At 36.4% G+C, this 20,891-nt stretch overlaps 3 protein-coding genes across 4 annotated transcripts; 2 read left to right on the top strand and 1 right to left on the bottom strand.

Moving 5' to 3' along the window:
• The first annotated feature begins 812 nt into the window (after positions 1-812).
• On the top strand, positions 813-12,122 carry tnnc2.1 (troponin C2, fast skeletal type, tandem duplicate 1). Its single transcript, XM_051661364.1, has 6 exons — positions 813-959; positions 6,797-6,851; positions 7,056-7,199; positions 9,243-9,357; positions 9,984-10,120; positions 11,521-12,122. Exons 1-6 carry the CDS (start codon positions 957-959, stop codon positions 11,550-11,552), a joined length of 486 nt encoding a protein of 161 aa, XP_051517324.1. The 5' UTR covers positions 813-956; the 3' UTR covers positions 11,553-12,122.
• Positions 12,123-13,713: 1,591 nt separating this feature from the next.
• tnnc2.2 (troponin C2, fast skeletal type, tandem duplicate 2) lies at positions 13,714-17,865 on the top strand. Its single transcript, XM_051661366.1, has 6 exons — positions 13,714-13,826; positions 14,914-14,965; positions 15,078-15,221; positions 15,404-15,518; positions 15,600-15,736; positions 17,408-17,865. Exons 1-6 carry the CDS (start codon positions 13,824-13,826, stop codon positions 17,437-17,439), a joined length of 483 nt encoding a protein of 160 aa, XP_051517326.1. The 5' UTR covers positions 13,714-13,823; the 3' UTR covers positions 17,440-17,865.
• Positions 17,866-18,954: 1,089 nt separating this feature from the next.
• taf13 (TATA-box binding protein associated factor 13) lies at positions 18,955-20,872 on the bottom strand. 2 transcript variants are annotated; one of them, XM_051661367.1, is made up of 2 exons: positions 20,730-20,872; positions 18,955-19,914 (listed from the first exon to the last, which is right to left on the bottom strand). In XM_051661367.1, exon 2 carries the CDS (start codon positions 19,887-19,889, stop codon positions 19,515-19,517), a length of 375 nt encoding a protein of 124 aa, XP_051517327.1. In that variant the 5' UTR covers positions 19,890-19,914; positions 20,730-20,872; the 3' UTR covers positions 18,955-19,514. The 2 variants fall into 2 exon arrangements, with proteins under 2 accessions (XP_051517327.1, XP_051517328.1); XM_051661368.1 differs by having other exon boundaries at positions 18,955-19,890; positions 20,730-20,823.
• Between the last annotated feature and the right edge of the window lie 19 nt (positions 20,873-20,891).

Raw genomic sequence — 20,891 nt, 5'->3', positions numbered from 1 at the left:
TCACCATATTTTCCCACCTGTATTTCTAATGGGTTTTTAGAAGATCATAATTTACACATAATCATAGCTCAAATGGGAATTTTGAAACCCTTGTGTGACTAAAACAACTACAAGTTTAGCAAATCTGACAGCTGTAGTCCTTATGTAGCAACTTGGCAGTGACATGCCTTTTTAAAACATAAAAATCAAGGAATATCAACCACACCTTATTTTACTCATAAATTGAAACCGCTATTCTAAAAACCCATTAGAAATGATAAAGGAAACACATGGGTCGAAAATGCAAATTCTCTTCCAGTTATAGGGCTATAACCTGCACATCTCTGTTGTGCATTATTCTTGCTGTCTCTGTGATGATGAGGATGTCCAAGTGAGGCATTAACAGAGCACGGCATGGATACACAGCCAAAGGGAGTGATTTACTGACAGATAAGGTGAAGAAATGCAAGCATGCGGGTAACGGAACAAATCCTACCCCTGTCCTCTTGCCACAACTGGACAGTGTGCTTGTTTGTTCCTTTGCATGTGCGATAGTGTAGCCAGCATATGTTTCTGAAATGTCTGTTAATCCACTGCTTCAATAACCTCTCATTGCTTTCCCTATTTGTTTTTTAATTTTGGGGGGGAAATGTCATTGAGAACACTTGTCCAGCTAAACATGGGGCAATAGAGGGCACATAGAGGTGGCGATGGATTAGACAGGGATAAAGGTGGTGGGTGGAGCTTTTCTTTTGGCTCCACAGGCATTGGTTGACAAGTTCCTTGTCTGTAGTATCTTGTCCAATCCTGGCCATTGTCTGAAAAGATGAGATTACTATGAGAGGTCTTATTAGGGGAGTCTGGAGAAGTTTGTCTATCTGGAGCCATTTAGGAGGAAGGCTGCTGGAAGGAAGATCAATTTTTTTTGATCTTCTGTTTTTTCAGATACTCTTTGATCTCACCAACAAGCTGTCAGTATGGTAAGATTTTTAAAATGGATTTAATATGGATGAGAAGCTTCATTCAGTGCCTGATCTTTTTAGCATGAGAGCACAAAATGGAGACAGCACATACCTTTGTCTGGTTGAAGATCTTGAATCTGAGGATGAAACACAGCATTGGATATGTCAGTAGTACATGAGCATGGTCAAAGGAACACTTGAAAGCATGCACTTACACATCCAGCTGGATATGTAGGCACAGAAATGCTGCTTTTTAAATTTTCACAACAGGGAATCAGCTATGAACAATGTAAGACTTGAATTGCTCAAAGCAAACCAAGGATTTGCTGTGCCTATTACTGGTCATTTCGAAACATACTTGGTAATTTATAAAATTACAGGGTGGGAAACATCAATCAATTTGTCAGACTTTATATGTAGTAGTACAAATATCATTACTGTTAAGTATTTAGAATGTTGGTTGGTAGAATCACTCTCTACATTTCCTGTCATTTTTAAGCAATCGCTTGCTGTTGGCTTGATAGGGTTTGGCCTTGTTTATGTCTCTGGACAAAAGTGGTAAACTATATCATCAGAGAAGATAGAGCTTAATTACAGTGCTGAGACCATCTTTTACTTTGACATTTGCAATATCTTTGGTATCTACTGAGCATGTGCATCTGAGGCAGGAAATGTAATTCTACCTCTGTGTGAGGTTACCAGATATTTACATACAAGATACTTTTATCCAAAGCAACTTACAATGCATTAAAGGTATTGTGGTGGGGTGAGCAAGAGACAGACACAGCGAGTGTGGTGTCAGACTTCGGAGAGGCTTTTATTTTAAATAATAATAACAGAAAATGATCAGAAAAGGGCATGAAGTGTCCATGGAGAATTAGTGTCCAAAATAAAGGGGAGTCTGGCATCCTTGCGGTGCAATGTGGCTATAAGAAGGTTGGGGAGTGAAGATAGTGTAAGGTCCAGGTATAATGGAGCGTGATCCGGTGTTGTGCCGAAATCTGACTCCCCGCCAGATTCTTACTCCCTGCTACCTGATTGGTCCTTATCCCTACGGCCCCACCCCTAACCCTAACCATAGTAGGGAGTCATTGGTCCCAACCCCCAAAGCCCACCCCTACACCTACCCCTAAATATAAGAATACTAGGAAGTCAGAATTTGGCATGGCGATGGCCCTCAGAAGAGAAGATAATTCAAGGGAGGGGCATGTAGTTCTGCCACAGTATGTTTTTTTTTTTTTTGTGTGTGTGTGTGTGTGTGTTTCCAGGACCTTGGTGTTATCTAGCACCTAGTGCCATGCTCTACCAGTTGAGCTACATGGAACCCAACCAACTGTTTATAAAAAAACAAGAAGTGTTGTTATAATGATGGTCTACTTCTGTTTTTGACAAAGGTATTTATCACAGCTACTGTATATGAGATACTGTGCAAAGTGCATAGAGTATGTGAGCACATGTTTTTTGGCAGACCTCTTGTGATTCCACCTCCACTTGCAGGGTCTGTACATTTATCATACACAGTTTACAATAACTTTCTTGAAAAAAATCCTGCAAATGTGCTTTAACAAGAACACATTATTGCCAATATCAACAACATAGAGATTGTGGAATAATTGTGACTGTTAAATGTCAACTAGAAGGCCACATTCTGTCTCATTTGAGGACATTGCCAAGAACACATTGATCGTAAAATTATTATTATTATTTTTTTATTTATATAAGGACAGTGCTCATTAATAAATAGAACATTGACTGTAAAAGAGCCAGAGTTAGCCTTATAGGCTAATTTTCATCTGTTGTCATTGGCCAGTTCTTAAAAATGCAACCTAAAATTAAAATTAAAAAACTTATCACAAATATCACATACAGATAATGCATACAAACTAATACCTAAACCAGTACAATGCACACCCACCAAACAAATAATGGAACACAGCCATAAATAAGTTGCAACACTACATACCTAAAAAATAAATATAAAAAAATAACACAAATATCAATGATGAGCAGACAGAACAAACAACAAGAAGGTAGCAGAAAAGGTCATTTTACAGCTTCAGCTGTTTAGTGAAAGTGCGGTAAGTATTTTTTTCTCTAATATGCATTGGTATTAAATTTACGTTTATATAAAATTTCCAGTGGCTTCACTGTCGATTTGTTGGCCTTTGTCCAGCTTGTCAGACAATATGTGAAATGTGGAATAAGTATGGCGTTCATATATATCATTGCTGTGTTGGAGTTCATTATTCAGCACGTTCTACATTGTGTTGGTATCTGGAAGCACCTTTATCTATTGGTGTATTCAATTGCAGATTTCTCAATAAATCTTATTAGGAAGCTACCACCTGCTTCCATTACATATACACCTATTTCTCCACCTCCTCCACCCACTATGACTACCTTCAGGTTATCCAAAATTGAATGATAATTGGACACTTGAAGCACACCTAAGAATGAATGTACTTTGTTATTGTAATAGATGACAAAATATAAAACTAAGTGGCATTTTATTTTAAAGAAAGACACAACAAGCACACAAGCATACATTTCAAGCATGACATTTCATGAGTGTTATGATTAAGAGAAACTCGTTCACAGTGGCTTGCGTTTACAAGCTGTTTTAGCTTTTCTCATTGCGTTGATATTGTTTGTTGATTTTCATTACATCTTCTTTTGTGTTTTGCATAAGAAAAAGTCATACAGGTTTGGAACGACATGAGGGTAAGAAAATGATGCTAGAATTTTCATTTTTGGTGGAACTGTTCCTTTGAGGGTGACTGTCTTTAAAGATCCACTTAAATGACCTTGGGACCAGTTGGACCCAAATAATAGCAAAAACAGCAAAGAAAAGTTAAATTAATTCAGAGAAAGTTCTTGCATCATTTGATTGCAAATTCCACTTGGTCTAACATTTGATTGTATAATGCGATGAAGGTCATACATTTTTAAGTGTGGTGTCAAAATATTTTTACATTATATTATATTAGGGTAGTAATGGATTACATAATCAGATTACAAAAATCGAGTACTTGCCATTGGATTATATTACATTTTATAATTTTATAATGTGGAGAGTCAGATTACAGTTACTTTTGTGGATTACATTACTAATTTACTGATTATGCTTCTAAATTTTTAAAGAGTGGCCTAAGACAGAGCCTAAAATATGTGTGATAGGTTTAGCTATTTCACACTAAACACAGTGAAGAAAGTGTTGACCCGTTCTACATAAAGCCATGTACAGTAATAACTTGATTTATTACTTGACTTTAACTCTTTAAAAATAAATGAGCAATGCAATATTTGCTTAACAAAAATAATTTGAAAGCTCTCTATATATGTTTATATATGTAGGCTAGTTTAGCTTATATTGGTCTGTATCAAAATCAAGTGAGCTGCCTCTGGAGGCAGCATTTTAAGTCATCATAGGTGCAATGCAAAGGCTGTTCCAAAAGGCCCAATTCTAAGGTATCTTCATATCCAGATCCCAGAATGCACTGTGATGAGCTCTGTGGAAATATAAATCAAAGATGGTGGATGAAGCAAAATACATTTGAACTATTTGCTTACATTCAGTTCAATACTGAAAATTATTGACAAACAATAGTTAAAAATAATAGAAAACTGACTATTTCAGGCAAAATTTGAGCGTGTGCTATGTTTATCCTCAGTAGAGTATTGCGTCGTGCCTCTCACGTCACCTGTATTGAAATCAGTTGTGAGTCGAGTTTCCATCATGATGTATGTGATGAGCACTATTTGAATGATGCATTGAGTTGTCACCTATTGAGAGCATTCTAAATCAGTCTCTTCAGAGGCTCCATTTCAGTCAGGATTCTGCCAAAGAAGAAAGCTGCCTATGTAGGCAGGAGACAGCTAGGCAGCTCACAAAGTATTGGACAGACCCATTATATATGTTTTACTAATTTTTAATGAAAGGAGTGTTAATTGGTTTGTAACATTTAAAAAAAATAAATAATTATTATTATTATTTTCTCCCCAATTTGGAATGCCCAATTCCCAATGCATTCTAAGTCTTTGTGGTGGTGTGGTGACTTGCCTCAATCAGTGTGCCAGAATCTCAGTTGCCTCTGCATCTGAGACCATCAATCCACACATTGCTTGTTGAGCATGTTACTGCAGAGACATAGTGTGTGTGGGTGCTTCACACCATCCACCACAGCATCCACACACAACTCACCACATGCCCCACAAGAGTGAACCACTCAGCATGCCCTGGATTTGAACTCACAACTCCAGGGGTGGTAGTCAGTGTCTTTACTCGCTGAGCTACCCAGACCCCCATTACACATTTAAAATTAATGATTGGATTTTCATTAAAATATGCAATGAGTAATCCAAAAGAAATCATATTAGATTACCTTGAAAGTTAATGATTACATTTTAAATAATTTAATTTGTAATCAGTCCTGGATTACATTGGATTACATTATACAGAAGTATTCTACCCATCACTGATTATATACTATTATATTATATTATATTATATTATGTTAGTATATTATATTATATGATATTATTCACTGAAAAAAAATATTTTGTGGCTAAGTAAATATAGCAGAAAATATTAAGTACTTTCTACATTTAATAGGTTAGTTGAATTTTGAACTTGAAATAGTAAATTTTACATTTGTACTCAATTTAAACATGTAAAAATTTAAGCTCTAGCTTTGTAAGGAAATATTATTTATGATTGTTTGTTATCTTTACAATTTGTCATCATGTACCAATCCTGAAGTAGAAAGGCTTGTCATATTTATTCACTAATTTGAGAAAATTTCACAGGTAAATAAAATAAGTACATTTTACTTTTCAAAGCTGGTGTTCCCAGCAAGCACCATACTTAAATAATTAATGAGCTTTTATACTTTCTCTATTTGCATGATTATTAACTCTGTTTTTAGCGTTGATTTTGATTTTACATTTGGTAATTTCTTTTTTTTTTTTTTTTTTTTTTTTTGTGAAGTCTGAAGTTAATTTTCTATTCAGAATTACCTGTTCATAATCACAAAAATTATGTGTTGATTGTTATCATGTTTTGTGCACCAATTGTTGAAAACTGCGTGCACAGCTCTGTATCTTGTTTCAATCATCTGTAATGCAAGGTGATGTTGTCTAATAGACTACATAGTGTGCATAAAGCTTTCCTTTGGAAGGCTTCAGTATGTCATGTGGGACGTGGTTAAATGTGTGTTTATAAGGGAAGTCCAAAAGTGTTCTAATGAAATGTTCATTTAAATTTTGATAAGTTTAAGTACCATGTAAATCATATTTGCAAGTTAACATTACTGTATTAACTTAAGTTAAATTTACTCATTCAATTTAATCAATATTATGTCATAAAATAAAGTCGATTTTATTTAATTTGATACCATTAAAATTTACTTAAAAATGTGTGCAAAAACTTGCAAAATAAAACAGTAAATCTTACCAGAAATTTTTTATTAAATTATATTATATTATATAAACTGGAAACAGTTTTCCATAAGTTTGTTCCTATGCTGTGACACTGACCACCTGTTTTCTCATTAATAATTCTGGAAATACCTTTCCTGCATTATAATACTTTTTAGGAAATCCCCCTTGAAAATTTTCTGGGTTTCCTGTAGCTCAACTGGTAGAGCATAGTGCTAGGAACACCAAGATCATGGGTTCAATTATTAGGGAACACACAAACTGATCAAATTAATTCTTTGAATACACTTTTGATTTGGATAAAACATCTACCAAATGTGGTTCAAAATTATGAAGGAAGTCATTTTGTACTTTCATACTGTTGTACTCTGATATACCCCATGGGGCTCTCATACAGTAATCTTTCTCTTTCTCATTAGCCCACTGATGCCCAGACTGATGCCCGCTCTTTCCTGAGTGAGGACATGATTGCTGGTGAGTGTGAATACGCCATTGACAAGCTTATTATGATTTAGCATATTACATGTGGCTGAAGAGAAGTCTGAACAGTTGTTGGAGCCCATTACTGAGGAACATTTGAATCACTCTTCCTTCCTTTGAAATTGATATCATAAAAAAATCAAACTGATTATGCAGCTTTTCACATCCTGAAATCCTTTTTTTCATTCCACATAAAAGAGTTCAAGGCTGCCTTCGACATGTTCGACACTGATGGTGGTGGTGATATCAGCACCAAGGAGTTGGGTACCGTCATGAGGATGTTGGGTCAGAACCCAACCAGAGAGGAGCTGGATGCCATCATTGAAGAAGTAGATGAAGATGGTAAGTCATTAAATCAATCCCAGGGGTTGAAAAGGAGCCTACTTAAGTAATTGTGCCTCATCATACATTATACAGTACTAGGGTTACTTTACCTAAAAATGAAAATTCTGTTATTATTTACTCACCCTAATGTTGTTCCATCGAAACTTGTTTGACTTTCTTTCTTCTGTGGAACAAAAAAGGAGATGTTTTGCAGAATGCTAGGGACTAACAGTTAGCCTCAGTCACCTTTCACTTTTTAATTGAATGGAAAAAAGATTAAATTAAAGTAAATGGTTTCTTAGGCTAATATTTTGCCTAATATGTCCTTATTATGATTGAACATGTTTCTGGTACACAAATATTATGCTAATAAATGTGTGTAGCTGATAGTTGTGTGTGTATCTGATCAAATGTATTTGCTGTAAGAACACATGCATCTTATCAGCAGCTTTGTTTAAAAAGACCTCATGAAATGTCTTGAGTGCAGTTTTCTTTCTTATGTTGATGTAAACTTTGACATCCCAAAAGCATAACACTGAAAATCACCAACAATGATACACTTAACCCTTGGATGGACTCACAGGTCATTTTGACCTGTTTTAAGGAGGATAATGAGGGAAGCAGGTGGAACAGATAAACTTATAACAAGGCAATGTAGGAGACCAAGAACTGAAAGAAGAGCACAGGCAAGAGAACACAAACAGAAGCTATGTGCTCACATATAACAAGGGAAAACATGGCCTGGGTTTTAGAATGCTGACACCAAAAAACTGCAAACAAGACCGACCAAGATGCCAGGATCCTGACACTTTACAAAGTAGTAACCACATCACAATGTGTCAAGCAAACCAAGGCTGTTTAGTTAATATTACGATGAGGTCCATTTAAAAAAAAAAATAAAAATAAATAAATAAATAAATAAAAAAAGGCAGCAAAAACCATACAGTAAATACTAAATCCTGGCTATATCTTCACAAACATATAAGTGAATTCAAGCAAAACAAAATGTATATCTCTAATTTCATCATTGCCCAGAACATTTTTCTTCCATTTTTAATTTTGAGAAAAATGTACTTTTTTTAACTCCTCCATGACAAAAAGGTATAAAAAGAAAAAGCCATTGCATTTTTGATCATAGCCACAAATTCACTGACATATCTTCTGAACGCAAAGTCTAAACTTACTGATACATTGTAAACTTTAAAATATTTTTTGAAGGAAGTAACAGCTTGATCGAGGAAGTTGGAATTTGGCATGCATGTTTTTTGGGTTATGTGCTAACCTGCCCTTAAAATATTGATTGGACAACTCAAAAAAATGGGTGCCAGTAGCCAATCAGGAGCTAATAACTTGCATTGTGAATGGCTGATCATTATGAAATTTGGCATCCAAATACAGGTTGCCAAAATTAGGCTGTCTTCCAAATTTTGTGAGAATTGGCCAGGTGGTGCTATAATAAGATAATATATCGTTTTTTTGGGTTATAAACTCCGGAACTGCAAATGCTAGCATAATTATTTTTCTTCTGAATCCTTACGTGCTCCTGAAACAATCTGTCATATGGCTTTTAATTTTCTACAGATTGGCACCTATACATGCTTTGGGTGTGTTATATAATATCTAGTTGGACTGTATCTTGTGAATGCAATCTCCAAATTTTTTAAAACTAGGCACAAATGGACAACAGGACATTCTGAGGATGTGTGCCAAACTTCAATTTTCGTTGTTTATGCAAATGAAATTTATCAGCAATTTAATTGAACTGTGAATGAAAGATGAAAGATTTACTACCACTTTTGTCCACTTGAAAAGAAATTCTTGTACGTCTGAAATCCACATGCCTACAAAGTAACTAGAGTACTATGTAATACAATTACTGTGCCCCTGATGGATCTTTTCTTTAAAATTTGGCAATTTTGGAAATTGTTTAAATGTTTCGGAAGTATTTTGACCCCAATTTATATTTTTATTTGCATTCTGTTAGTTGCATTGCATTATTTGCATTCAGCATTGTCTTTCCCCTGTCTCTTCCCGTATTACATCTAAGTTTTGCATCCTCAGGCAGTGGCACTATCGACTTTGAGGAGTTCTTGGTCATGATGGTGCAGCAGTTAAAGGAAGACCAGGCTGGCAAGAGCGAGGAGGAGCTATCGGAATGCTTCCGTGTCTTTGACAAGTATGTTACCCAATGTCTACACCAAACAGAAGTACCAACAGGGTGAGAAAAGGTGTGTGGTCTTTGACTTTATCTGTCATGTCCACAATGGGAAGGTGCTTAAAAAATTCAGGATAAGAATTTGATCCTAGAGCAGGAGTTTTAATTTTTTTTTAACATTTTTAAATATTGTGTAGTGCAGTTAGAGGCCATCTTGGCTCATTTGTTATAATCCAGGTGAGATAAGACATGACCAAAGTATTTTTGACACTCCGTAATCACCATGCATTTTAATTATGTAAAATATCAGCTTTGACATTTTGTGCCACAGGAAATGTAATACAATTTGGAGGGACATGAGGATGTTAGATGATGTATACAGAAATTTTAGCTAAAAGATCTGCAGAAGGTGCGACTCTATCAGACTGACCAGATTCAGACATGTGAAAGCGTGATGTCTGCCACAGTTTTAGACAACCCTTTTCTTACCTAATAAATACTGAATATATCGAAATGCTAATTACTGTATATATGGTATATGGTATTTGTATATTGAATGGTGTCTTATTTGTCTATAAGTGCATTATGGAATGAAGTCAACTGTGAGCCACCACTTGATTTCTTCCCTATTTTGTCCCATTAAACAGGAACCAAGATGGTTTCATAGATCGTGAGGAGTTTGGAAATATCATGCATGCCACTGGAGAGCCAGTGACAGAGGAAGATATAGATGAACTCATGGCAGATGCGGACACAAACAAAGATGGAAAGATTGATTTTGATGGTATCTTATTTACTTTTCATTAACAATGTTTTCTGTGCTGCCCTCATGTGGGATCAAAAGGATCCATAGCTGTACACAAATACCCACACACAAGGGTCAGAAATGATCCAGGGCTCAGGGCAAAAATATTTTAAATGTGAGGCAAAAATGCCTGTCTTTTTATACTGTATCTTTTGTTAAACATTTGATGTATTTAATTATATTCCTTCATATTATCATATTATAATTATATTATAGACTCACTTAATACTTCATTAAGAACACTATGGTCCTAATAAAGTGCCCGATGTGGTCTTTTGCTGTTGTACCCCATCCATCTCAAGGTTTGACATGTTGTGAATTCTGAGATGCTATTCTGCTCTCTACAATTGTACAGAGTGGTTATCTGAGTTACCATAGCCTTTCTGTCAGCTCGAACATGTAACCGTTCTCTCTCATCAACAAGACGTTTCCATCCACAGAACTGCCACTAACTGGATGTTTTTTTGTTTTTGTTTTTGGCACCATTCTGAGTAAACTCTAGAGACTGTTGTGCGTGAAAATCCCAGGAGATCAGCAGTTAAAGAAATACTCAAACCAGCCCGTCTGGCATCAACAATCATGCCACGGTTGAAATTACTGAGATCACATTTTTTCCCCATGCCGATGGTTGATGTGAACATTAACTGAAGTTCCTGACCCATATTTGCATGATTTTATGAATTGAACTGCTGCCACACGATTGGCTGATTAGATGATCTCATGAATAGTAGGTGCAGGTGTTCCTAATAAAGTGCTCAGTGAGTGTATATTATTTTATAATACACTAGGCCTATCCAGTTATACAGTGTGCTTAGTTCCAGCGCAGACACAATAGTGACCTGTAATGTATAGCTAATATGAAGTGGTTTTATATGAATGCTCAGAATACACTTAATTTGAAGACAACACTCATAATAACTCCAAAAGTTTAAATGGACATTAAAATATACTGTTTCTATAGATAGTATAGAGCTGTAAAAATCTAATCTTCTGCATTATTTCAGCTACTTGTGCATTTGATGTTTGTTTAATTTTATAGGTAATAATTGTCATAATTGGTCATAATTGTTCAGATTGAATTGTTTTGTATTTATATGGTTAAAAACACAATATTCCCTCATAAAGGTAATAATTGCCCACCAGTTGAAAGTGTCAAACATAGCACCTTAATAAAAAAATTTTTTTTTTAAAAAACATACTTTCTATTAATAATAACATAATTTAATAAAAATATTTTCCTGATGCTTCAGTTGTTATGGCTATTAGTGAGAGGCCAGGCAAGTATTTTTTGATTTAACTAATTAAATAGAGTTTCTTGTTGAATTATATTATAAATACCATGCCGTGGGTTTGACATTCATTTTCCGTTTTCATTTCAGAGTTTCTGAAAATGATGGAGAATGTCCAGTAAAAAAAATCAAATAGATTCAACCCACCAAAAGTGGGACTAAGCAGAGGACAACCCATGCCAAATCCTGCATAAGAAAAGAGTATCGAGGAGCACAACCACCCAGTTTTAACAGTAAGAGTGGACTGGAATTGGCTTCGAAAGACAGAGAATATGGTGGATGTGTAGTCTCCTTGGCAAAGCCCCTCAGTGACTGGACTTTGAATATGTCTATAAATAACCATCCATACCTTTTAAGAGGAAGCCACTAACCCTATAGTCCCACCCACCATGATTTGCCCCCAGCTGTCCACAACTGCACCTGCTCCCTCCCAAGACATTATCCCAGCTTCTTTTAACCCCCTTCACTTCGTCCCCACCCATGAAGTGTTTCAAAATATCCCTGCATTATTATTTTTCTCAGAAACAGTTGACATAATGTTGTGTTGTCATGGCAATAAGAAATCTCCTCTTTTCTTTAGCTCACATGTCAGCAGCATATACCTATTAAAAAGAAAGAGCATGAGGTTTTGGCCAAGCTACTCATTATTTGTGCTAATTTCAATTGATTTTGAATAAAAATTAGATATGGTCTCCTTGTGTGAAAACTGAAGCTAATTTACTCAGTGCTTTAACATGATCATTTAAGCTATAGCATTTTCACTTTCATGCCTAAAGAAAGTTTGTTATGAATCAAAATGTTACATTTCTAGAAACTATAACTGAGATTTGTGTGATCTTATCACCCACCCTTGTGTCATTCCAAGATCATGTTATTACCCCCTCAATCTGCCCCGTCCCTATACCCTATGTCGAAACCAATTTGTTTTCTTCGGTTTGGCAATCCAGAATAGATCCATAAACGCATGTTGAGGTTTGTATTTATTTTTTCTTCAGTTGGTCACTTACGATATTTATTTCCCCTCTTCATACTTACCCTGCCTTCTGATGTAAACAACATAATATTTAAAGTCTTCACATAACCATTCAAAAAAATACCACTTTTGATTCCTTATGTCAACCTCTCATGCCACAGCAGTAAAGGGATGCAAGTTACACATATACTCTATACATAGTATGTTCTTGTGGTGGAAAAAAGGCAAAAGCTTGAAAGTCCATGTTTTCTTCTTAGCTGGAAAAACATGTGATCCTTTTGACACCTCTTAGTCTTTATAGATGTATCTCTTGCCAGTGCTGTAAATGCAATTTCCGCAGCTGCAATGGTTAGATGCCATAATCTTAACTCAGGACCATCCTTTAGGAGACAGTATGAAATCATTCAGATGGCAGGCGGTAAACCAGGACTTCTTTGTTCTTGTGGTACACATCACCCCTCAAATTCTTTTGAATCACCCCATTTCTGCCTGAGGGTATATACAGTCCGAAACTCCCTCCTCCGGGTTCCCCCTGCATCTTTCTCCAATCCACATCCTTATGATTCCTCACTCAGGAAAGACATGCCATACAAGGAGTGTCAGGTTTAGTGTCTTCAGGGTGTGGACTACCTGTGTTTTTGGCATTTAGGTGGGGCGGAGTGTAGTGGAGATGCTATTCAGGGAACGCTAACGAACTGCAACACAGCACTTTCCCAATCGGTTTAAGGTTTCTCTGCTTGACTAAAAGGGGAGAACACTATCGGCTCTCACCATTTAAGAAATGAATTCCCATCTGTACACTTTGGAAAAAGCTTTATAGTATTCCTTGCTCTAAGATTTCATTTAAAATAATTATAACAATATGAGACATTCTAGCTATGTTTGAAGAGTGTTACTTAGTTCTCACAAACTTGGTTTGAGCAGAACTAGATAAAAGCAAAGTCTTTTCTGCATTGAACTATAGTCCCAGGGACTTTTTGCCCAATTGATATTTACATATTGTTTACATGTTCCAAACAACAACAACAACAACAACAACAACAACAAAACACCAGACTCAAAAGATAATAATAATTTCATCAGCATTTCCAATACTGACAAATCTAGACTTTTTCCCCTCTAAACTAATTAATATAGGCTTTCTGTCAGTAAACAGAGCAGAATAAAGCAGACACAATTTTCCCGTGTTTTAACAGACCGTCCATTAGCATACACATTTCACATTTCGATTGGCTTATTCGGGGCCTCGGAACCCTAAAAGTTCAAGATTCTAAATCTGGACCGGCGATGGGCGTGTCTTGGGTGGGCTGTTTAAAGTGTGTCTGAACTGTCACTTGACGTCTAGTCTTTCTGTTGAGGTGCGATCGCGTTGACCACTGCTTGTCTCGTGGATATACGTGAGGGAGGCTAATCCACAACCATGGTAAGAGTTTATATAATCTAAGCGCATGAAAACATCAAATGTGCAAGTGTCTTTATAGTCAGAAAGTAATCAGATAACCTATCAGAATTACACCTAGGCCTGTCAATGTAAGTTATATCTGTTGTTATTATATATTATAATATATAAAACATTATTAACAGTTACCATTCGGTTTTGTGTTCATTTAATAATTTCTTTAATGAAGAATAAAAATTCAATGGAATGAGATAACATTGCACTTGTGGCGTTTTGTGCCTTTGTGTTCAGAAACTCTCCTCCCAATTTGTGTCATATTACTTAATTCAGACTTTTAAAGTATACATGAGCGTTTTACACATATCAGTAAAGTATGGTTGGGATCAATAAGCGTTTAAAAGAAAGGGATGGAAGGTACCAAAAATCAGTAAGTGTGTGGTGGTGGTGGTGGATATCATGCTATTTGATATGCAACTGGTCAGCAGGTTAAATGAGTTACCTAAAAGCTTAGACGACACATTCCAAGGGTCCTATTTTGGAATTACCATGTACAGTCACTGACTGTGGGGATTACTTGTTGGGCCTTAAAATAGTTACAGTATTGTCCAGCAGGGGGGTTTGGGGCACCCACTGCTGTTCGCAGGGCCTACAACCCTGTTTTAACACAGTAGAACACAGGCATGAATTGAATTATAGATTATTTGGAAAACAAAAACAAATGACTTGGTAACACTTTACAATAAGGTTCCATTTGTAAACATTAGTTAATGCATTAGGTATCATGCACAAACAACGAACAATATACATTTTTTACAGCATTTATTCATCTTAATATTAGTTCATAAAAATATAATTGTTAATTGTTAGTTCATGTGAGTTTATAGTGTATTAACAAATGTTAACTAATACAACTTTTGATTTTAAAAATGTATTAGTATATGTTGAAACTAACATTAGTACATTAAACCAAGATTAGCAAATGCTGTAATAGTACTGTTCATTCTTAGTTCATGTTAAATAATGTTGTTAACTAATGTTAACAAATGGAACCTTATTGTGAAGTGTTACCAGTGACCCATTGAAATTAACCATTCACCATGTCGTTCTGCAGACTGACGCGCAACAGGAGGCCCGCTCATATTTGAGCGAGGAGATGCTTGCCGGTGAGTGTACAAACAGACACATTATATTATAATATTTGTTTGCAGTTCTTGCCTCACATACATCTTTAACATCTTTCCGTTACATTAAATGGTTTTCTTTGACAATTTTAAGAGTTCAAGGCTGCCTTCGACATGTTCGACACCGATGGTGGTGGTGATATCAGCACCAAGGAGTTGGGTACTGTCATGAGGATGTTGGGTCAGAATCCAACCAGAGAGGAGTTGGAAGAAATCATTGAGGAGGTTGATGAAGATGGTAGGGAAAATAAATAAATACATACATAAATGGGCCCTCTGAAATCATTTCAAGACACATTTCCACATATTATACTAAGTGATGGCATATGCATACATTAATAACAGATTAATAATAAGATCTGTTTAGTTATTAAGCATGAAAAGCAAACATGTGATGTTCTTCACTATGGAAAACTGTAGGCAGTGGATCCATCGACTTTGAGGAGTTCTTGGTCATGATGGTGAGACTCCTAAAGGAGGACCAGGCTGGCAAGAGTGAAGAAGAGTTGGCTGAATGCTTCCGTGTGCTGGACAAGTATGTCATTTGATATCTTCCTGTGTACACCTGTTTTGGATGGTGGCCCAAGATCGAACTCACTTCACTGTTATTCTGCAGGAATGGTGACGGTTACATCGACAGAGACGAGTTTGCTGAAATCATCCGCAGCACTGGTGAATCCATCACAGATGACGAGATTGATGAGCTGCTTAAAGATGGAGACAAAAACAACGATGGCATGCTGGACTTTGATGGTGTGTTTATGTTTTATAAATTACATTACCACATACAGGTGCATCTCAATAAATTAGAATGTCGTGGAAAAGTTCATTTATTTCAGTAATTCAACTCAAATTGTGAAACTCGTGTATTAAATAAATTCAATGCACACAGACTGAAGTAGTTTAAGTCTTTGGTTCTTTTAATTGTGATGATTTTGGCTCACATTTAACAAAAACCCACCAATTCACTATCTCAAAAAATTAGAATACATCATAAGAATTGTTGGCCTTCTGGAAAGTATGTTCATTTACTGTATATGTACTCAATACTTGGTAGGGGCTCCTTTTGCTTTAATTACTGCCTCAATTCGGCGTGGCATGGAGGTGATCAGTTTGTGGCACTGCTGAGGTGGTATGGAAGCCCAGGTTTCTTTGACAGTGGCCTTCAGCTCATCTGCATTTTTTGGTCTCTTGTTTCTCATTTTCCTCTTGACAATACCCCATAGATTCTCTATGGGGTTCAGGTCTGGTGAGTTTGCTGGCCAGTCAAGCACACCAACACCATGGTCATTTAACCAACTTTTGGTGCTTTTGGCAGTGTGGGCAGGTGCCAAATCCTGCTGGAAAATGAAATCAGCATCTTTAAAAAGCTGGTCAGCAGAAGGAAGCAAGAAGTGCTCCAAAATGTCTTGGTAAACGGGTGCAGTGACTTTAGTTTTCAAAAAACACAATGGACCAACACCAGCAGATGACATTGCACCCCAAATCATCACAGACTGTGGAAACCTAACACTGGACTTCAAGCAACTTAGGCTATGAGCTTCTCCACCCTTCCTCCAGACTCTAGGACCTTGGTTTCCAAATGAAATACAAAACTTGCTCTCATCTGAAAAGAGGACTTTGGACCACTGGGCAACAGTCCAGTTCTTCTTCTCCTTAGCCCAGGTAAGATGCCTCTGACGTTGTCTGTGGTTCAGGAGTGGCTTAACAAGAGGAATACGACAACTGTAGCCAAATTCCTTGACACATCTGTGTGTGGTGGCTCTTGATGCCTTGACCCCAGCCTCAGTCCATTCCTTGTGAAGTTCACCCAAATTCTTGAATCGATTTTGCTTGACAATCCTCATAAGGCTGCGGTTCTCTCGGTTGGTTGTGCATCTTTTTCTTCCACATTTTTTCCTTCCACTCAACTTTCTGTTAACATGATTGGATACAGCACTCTGTGAACAGCCAGCTTCTTTGGCAATGAATGTTTGTGGCTTACCCTCCTTGTGAAGGGTGTCAATGATTTTCTTCTGGACAACTGTCAGATCAGCAGTCTTCCCCATGATTGTGTAGCCTAGTGAACCAAACTGAGAGACCATTTTGAAGGCTCAGGAAACCTTTGCAGGTGTTTTGAGTTGATTAGCTGATTGGCATGTCAAAATATTCTAATTTTTTGAGATAGTGAATTGGTGGGTTTTTGTTAAATGTGAGCCAAAATCATCACAATTAAAAGAACCAAAGACTTAAACTACTTCAGTCTGTGTGCATTGAATTTATTTAATACACGAGTTTCACAATTTGAGTTGAATTACTGGAATAAATGAACTTTTCCACGACATTCTAATTTATTGAGATGCACCTGTATATGAGGGAATCCAATCAAGTTTGATGTAATATTGAAACACATAACACTAAATACCTCCTTCCATCTTTCCACAGAATTCCTTAAGATGATGGAGAACGTGCAGTAAAACAGAGACTCATGGACATTCCTCCCCCCTCTCATCCCTGCCGAATGAAACCCTACCCTCTTAATGCCACTCAAACTCTCCTCCTTTCATCCTCTGTCTGCCTCACTGCCTCTAAACCTCCATTTCGCCTCTTCAGCAGACAGACAAACACCTTTGTGGGGTTTGCCAAGGTTCAGCCCACAATACTCCTGATTTTGGGCTCTGACCCTAATGCAAGACCCAATGTGCCAAGCAGTGGTGTGGTTCATAAGTTCCCTTTGAAGCACGTGCCATGTAGACCCCACATTAGTGGGTGTTAAGTCTAGATTTAGTCTAGATCAGCAGCTTGTTATCGCTGCATTGACCAATGCCAAAGCCACCACCATTTCATTGTACTGAAGAACTAATGCTTGAAAACATAATAAAAAATATGTTTAGTTGGTCTGACATTTTGAATTGTATGGTTTTGTTTTGAGGAATTTATCAGTTAAACATTCTTTTTTTTTTCTCACAAGTCTCTTACCCAAATTAGTGCAAAATTTCTGTATATACCAAAGACTATAACTATTACTGTTTATTTGAGCCACAAGCCACAAACCCCAAACCTTTATAATACCAAAGTGATTAGCCATAGGAAATTGCTCTTCTTTTGTACTGCACATTTCAGGAGATATAAATTATCAAGATGACATTTTATGTGTGCTCCAAAGTGTGTAAATCAGTCAGTTGTCTTGTTTATATGGTCAATGGCTACTGAGTATTATTTGCACATTAAAAGGTTACACATTAAGAATGCAAAAAAAAAATAAATAAATAAATAAATAAATAAATTAATTAACTAGACATCAAAAATGATTTCAACTCACACTGAAACTTTCAAAAGTGGCAATTTGAATGGCTTCTGACACATAATGAATAATGGGTTACGTTATTTGGCTTGTACGGCAGCAATGTCATAACGTGACTTACAAATGTATAGCTAAGATATAACTAAACCTAGAAGGTGCAATGTCAGTGAAAATTGAATATAGTCAAAGTCTTTCTAGCAAGTCAGTCCACTTGTGGCCATCTTTGGAACGCTCCCCGGAAGCTATTTCCAGTCATGAAAGTGCAGCTCTAATCTACTCGAATAGGTAAAGACCGAAATCTCCAAAATGGTTTGTCAAGATTACAATTAAAGAACATATTTCAAATCAGCAGTAAAATCTGACAACACTGGTATCGTAAATTGTGCTTCTTTACCTCAGATTACGCTAAAACAAAAAATTCTTGAGTTGATTGACAGGCGATGTCTGTACATAAAAGATGATTGGCTCTTTTACCTGTAAGGCGGGACTTCATTTCTACATCCGATGACCATTAATTTCTCCAAGTCACATTAATAGAAGTGGCCCGTCTCGCTAAATAGTCTCTGATATAGTTAGCGTCTCACTGCAAGTTTACAAACTCTACCACAATTGTAAAATCTCTCGACGTTCACCAGCCTCAATACATCAGTTGTATATATACTGTTTATTACGGACAAAGGTGCTTGCATTCTGTTTTTTACTGCTTTTAATGTTTCACGTTGTTACTGGGAACAGCCAATATCAGGGACTATTTAACAGACAAATATTTAACATTTCCAGTATTAAATAATGCCATCATAGTTTAAGTACAAGCCAAACTGTCATTTAGGTATTATGCTATAAAGGTTGTTTATAAAAAAGAAAAAAGAAAGACAGACCTCTCATAATTAAAAAGAGACATGTTTCTTGGGATATTCAAGGTATACATATGTTTGACAAAATAGTATAAAAGCATAGCCTTTTTGTCTTCTTAGATAAATGTTTAACCAAGCATCTTTATTCGTTCATTAAACTGCAAAACTGAAACTGTTTCAGGAATAAATGAAAAATATTTCACAGTGTTTTAAGACAATATCCTTATGGACTATCACACAACACAAAAAATACAGAGCAATAATAAAACTGGACTTATGCAAGATGTATATTTCCGTACAAATGTTTATAACAGGTAAAACTCAAACAGAGGAACAAAGTAACCATATTCACGTGGGTTGAATAAAATAAAAGCATAACAAATAATGGCCCATTTTAAGACCCATAATTTGCCTCGTCAAAGGCTTTGCGAGCTTTCTTCAACTCCTCGTTCATTGTGAGCAGGTCTTTCACTCTCGCAAACTTTCTAGGGTCCTTGCGGATGAGAAAGACGATGTCCTCCACCTGAACACGGCCCTGGCGCCCTATAGACATCGCCTTGTGTGTCATCTCCGTGATGAACTCGATCACCAGATCCTCCAGGATATCCACTGATTCAGTGTATGGATTTTGATCATCTCCAAACCCATACATCATACAGCGAAGCTCCTTCGAAAAAAGTCGCTTTCTTTTACCCTGGCCCGAGTCTGCACCGTTACCTCCGTCATCAATATCCTCGTCAAAGCCAGGATCATCCTCTTCCTCAGCCATTCTTCAACAGAAATGCACAACAAAGCTGTGCAAGAGCAACATTTACTTTCTACAGCATTTCAAGAGTCAATGATTACGTGTCTCTTCAAGGAATGTTCCGGGTTTAATACAGGTTAAGCTCAATAGACAGCACTGCAGCATAATTTTGATTTCCACAAATAATCATTTTCTCTATATATATATATATATATATAATGGTTACAGTAAGGCACATTCAATGGAAGTGAATGGGGCCAGTCCATAAACATTATAATACACACTGCTTCAAAAGTATAGCCACAAGACTTAAACATTGTATCTGTTAACATGATTTTAGTGTTACAAACTTGCTTAACAATCTTATCTGTAATACATTACAATATTACAAATTTGTTGTCATGACGTAAACCAGTATACCCTCTGGTAAACGCCATAACCCTGGTAAATCTCTCATTTTACCACACTAAGGTAATTTCAACACAAATAATGTTTATGTATTATGGCTATACGTTTGAAACAATGTGTATGTTACCGTTTATGAACTGGCCCCATTCACTTCCATTGTAAATGTCTTACTGTAAATGTTTTTTTTAATTATTTTTATTTTAAGAAACGATAGACGATTAGAAATTATTATCATTATTATGTGGTAATCTGCTATTATGCGGTGCATAATTATGCCACGAATGCACAAATTTGTACTGAAACATTCCTTTACGAAGACTACCAGGCAATGTTGTCTGCATTAAAGCTAATAACAATACAACAAAAAGGCAAATATGATAATACATGCCATTACAGACTGAGATCAAATTAGGAAAACGTAAATAGACATTCACATAGTGTTTATGTTTAACTTACATGTCAAAACTGAATACTAACAAAAGCTACAGTTCCCAACCAGCATCTGCAGAAAACAGGAAATAATGTTCATTCTCTTCTTCTGCGCCACTGGAAGGTGATTTAAAATGTACAGCGCCACATAGAGTTCTGGATGTTACAGGGCAATCGCTTATGTTCAGC

Source organism: Myxocyprinus asiaticus, chromosome 29, assembly GCF_019703515.2.
Source record: "Myxocyprinus asiaticus isolate MX2 ecotype Aquarium Trade chromosome 29, UBuf_Myxa_2, whole genome shotgun sequence".
NCBI classification, from domain to species: Eukaryota; Metazoa; Chordata; class Actinopteri; order Cypriniformes; family Catostomidae; genus Myxocyprinus; species Myxocyprinus asiaticus.
This window is presented reverse-complemented; position numbering and strand designations above follow the sequence as displayed.

Coding starts and splice junctions, on each gene's coding strand:
- tnnc2.1 (XM_051661364.1), top strand. Junction 7,200..9,242: donor TGAAGAAGTAGATGAAGATG/GTAAGTCATTAA, acceptor TTGCATCCTCAG/GCAGTGGCACTATCGACTTT. Junction 9,358..9,983: donor TGCTTCCGTGTCTTTGACAA/GTATGTTACCCA, acceptor CCCATTAAACAG/GAACCAAGATGGTTTCATAG.
- tnnc2.2 (XM_051661366.1), top strand. Junction 14,966..15,077: donor GAGCGAGGAGATGCTTGCCG/GTGAGTGTACAA, acceptor GACAATTTTAAG/AGTTCAAGGCTGCCTTCGAC. Junction 15,737..17,407: donor TGGCATGCTGGACTTTGATG/GTGTGTTTATGT, acceptor ATCTTTCCACAG/AATTCCTTAAGATGATGGAG.
- taf13 (XM_051661367.1), bottom strand. CDS start 19,889: ATGGCTGAGGAAGAGGATGATCCTGGCTTTGACGAGGATATTGATGAC.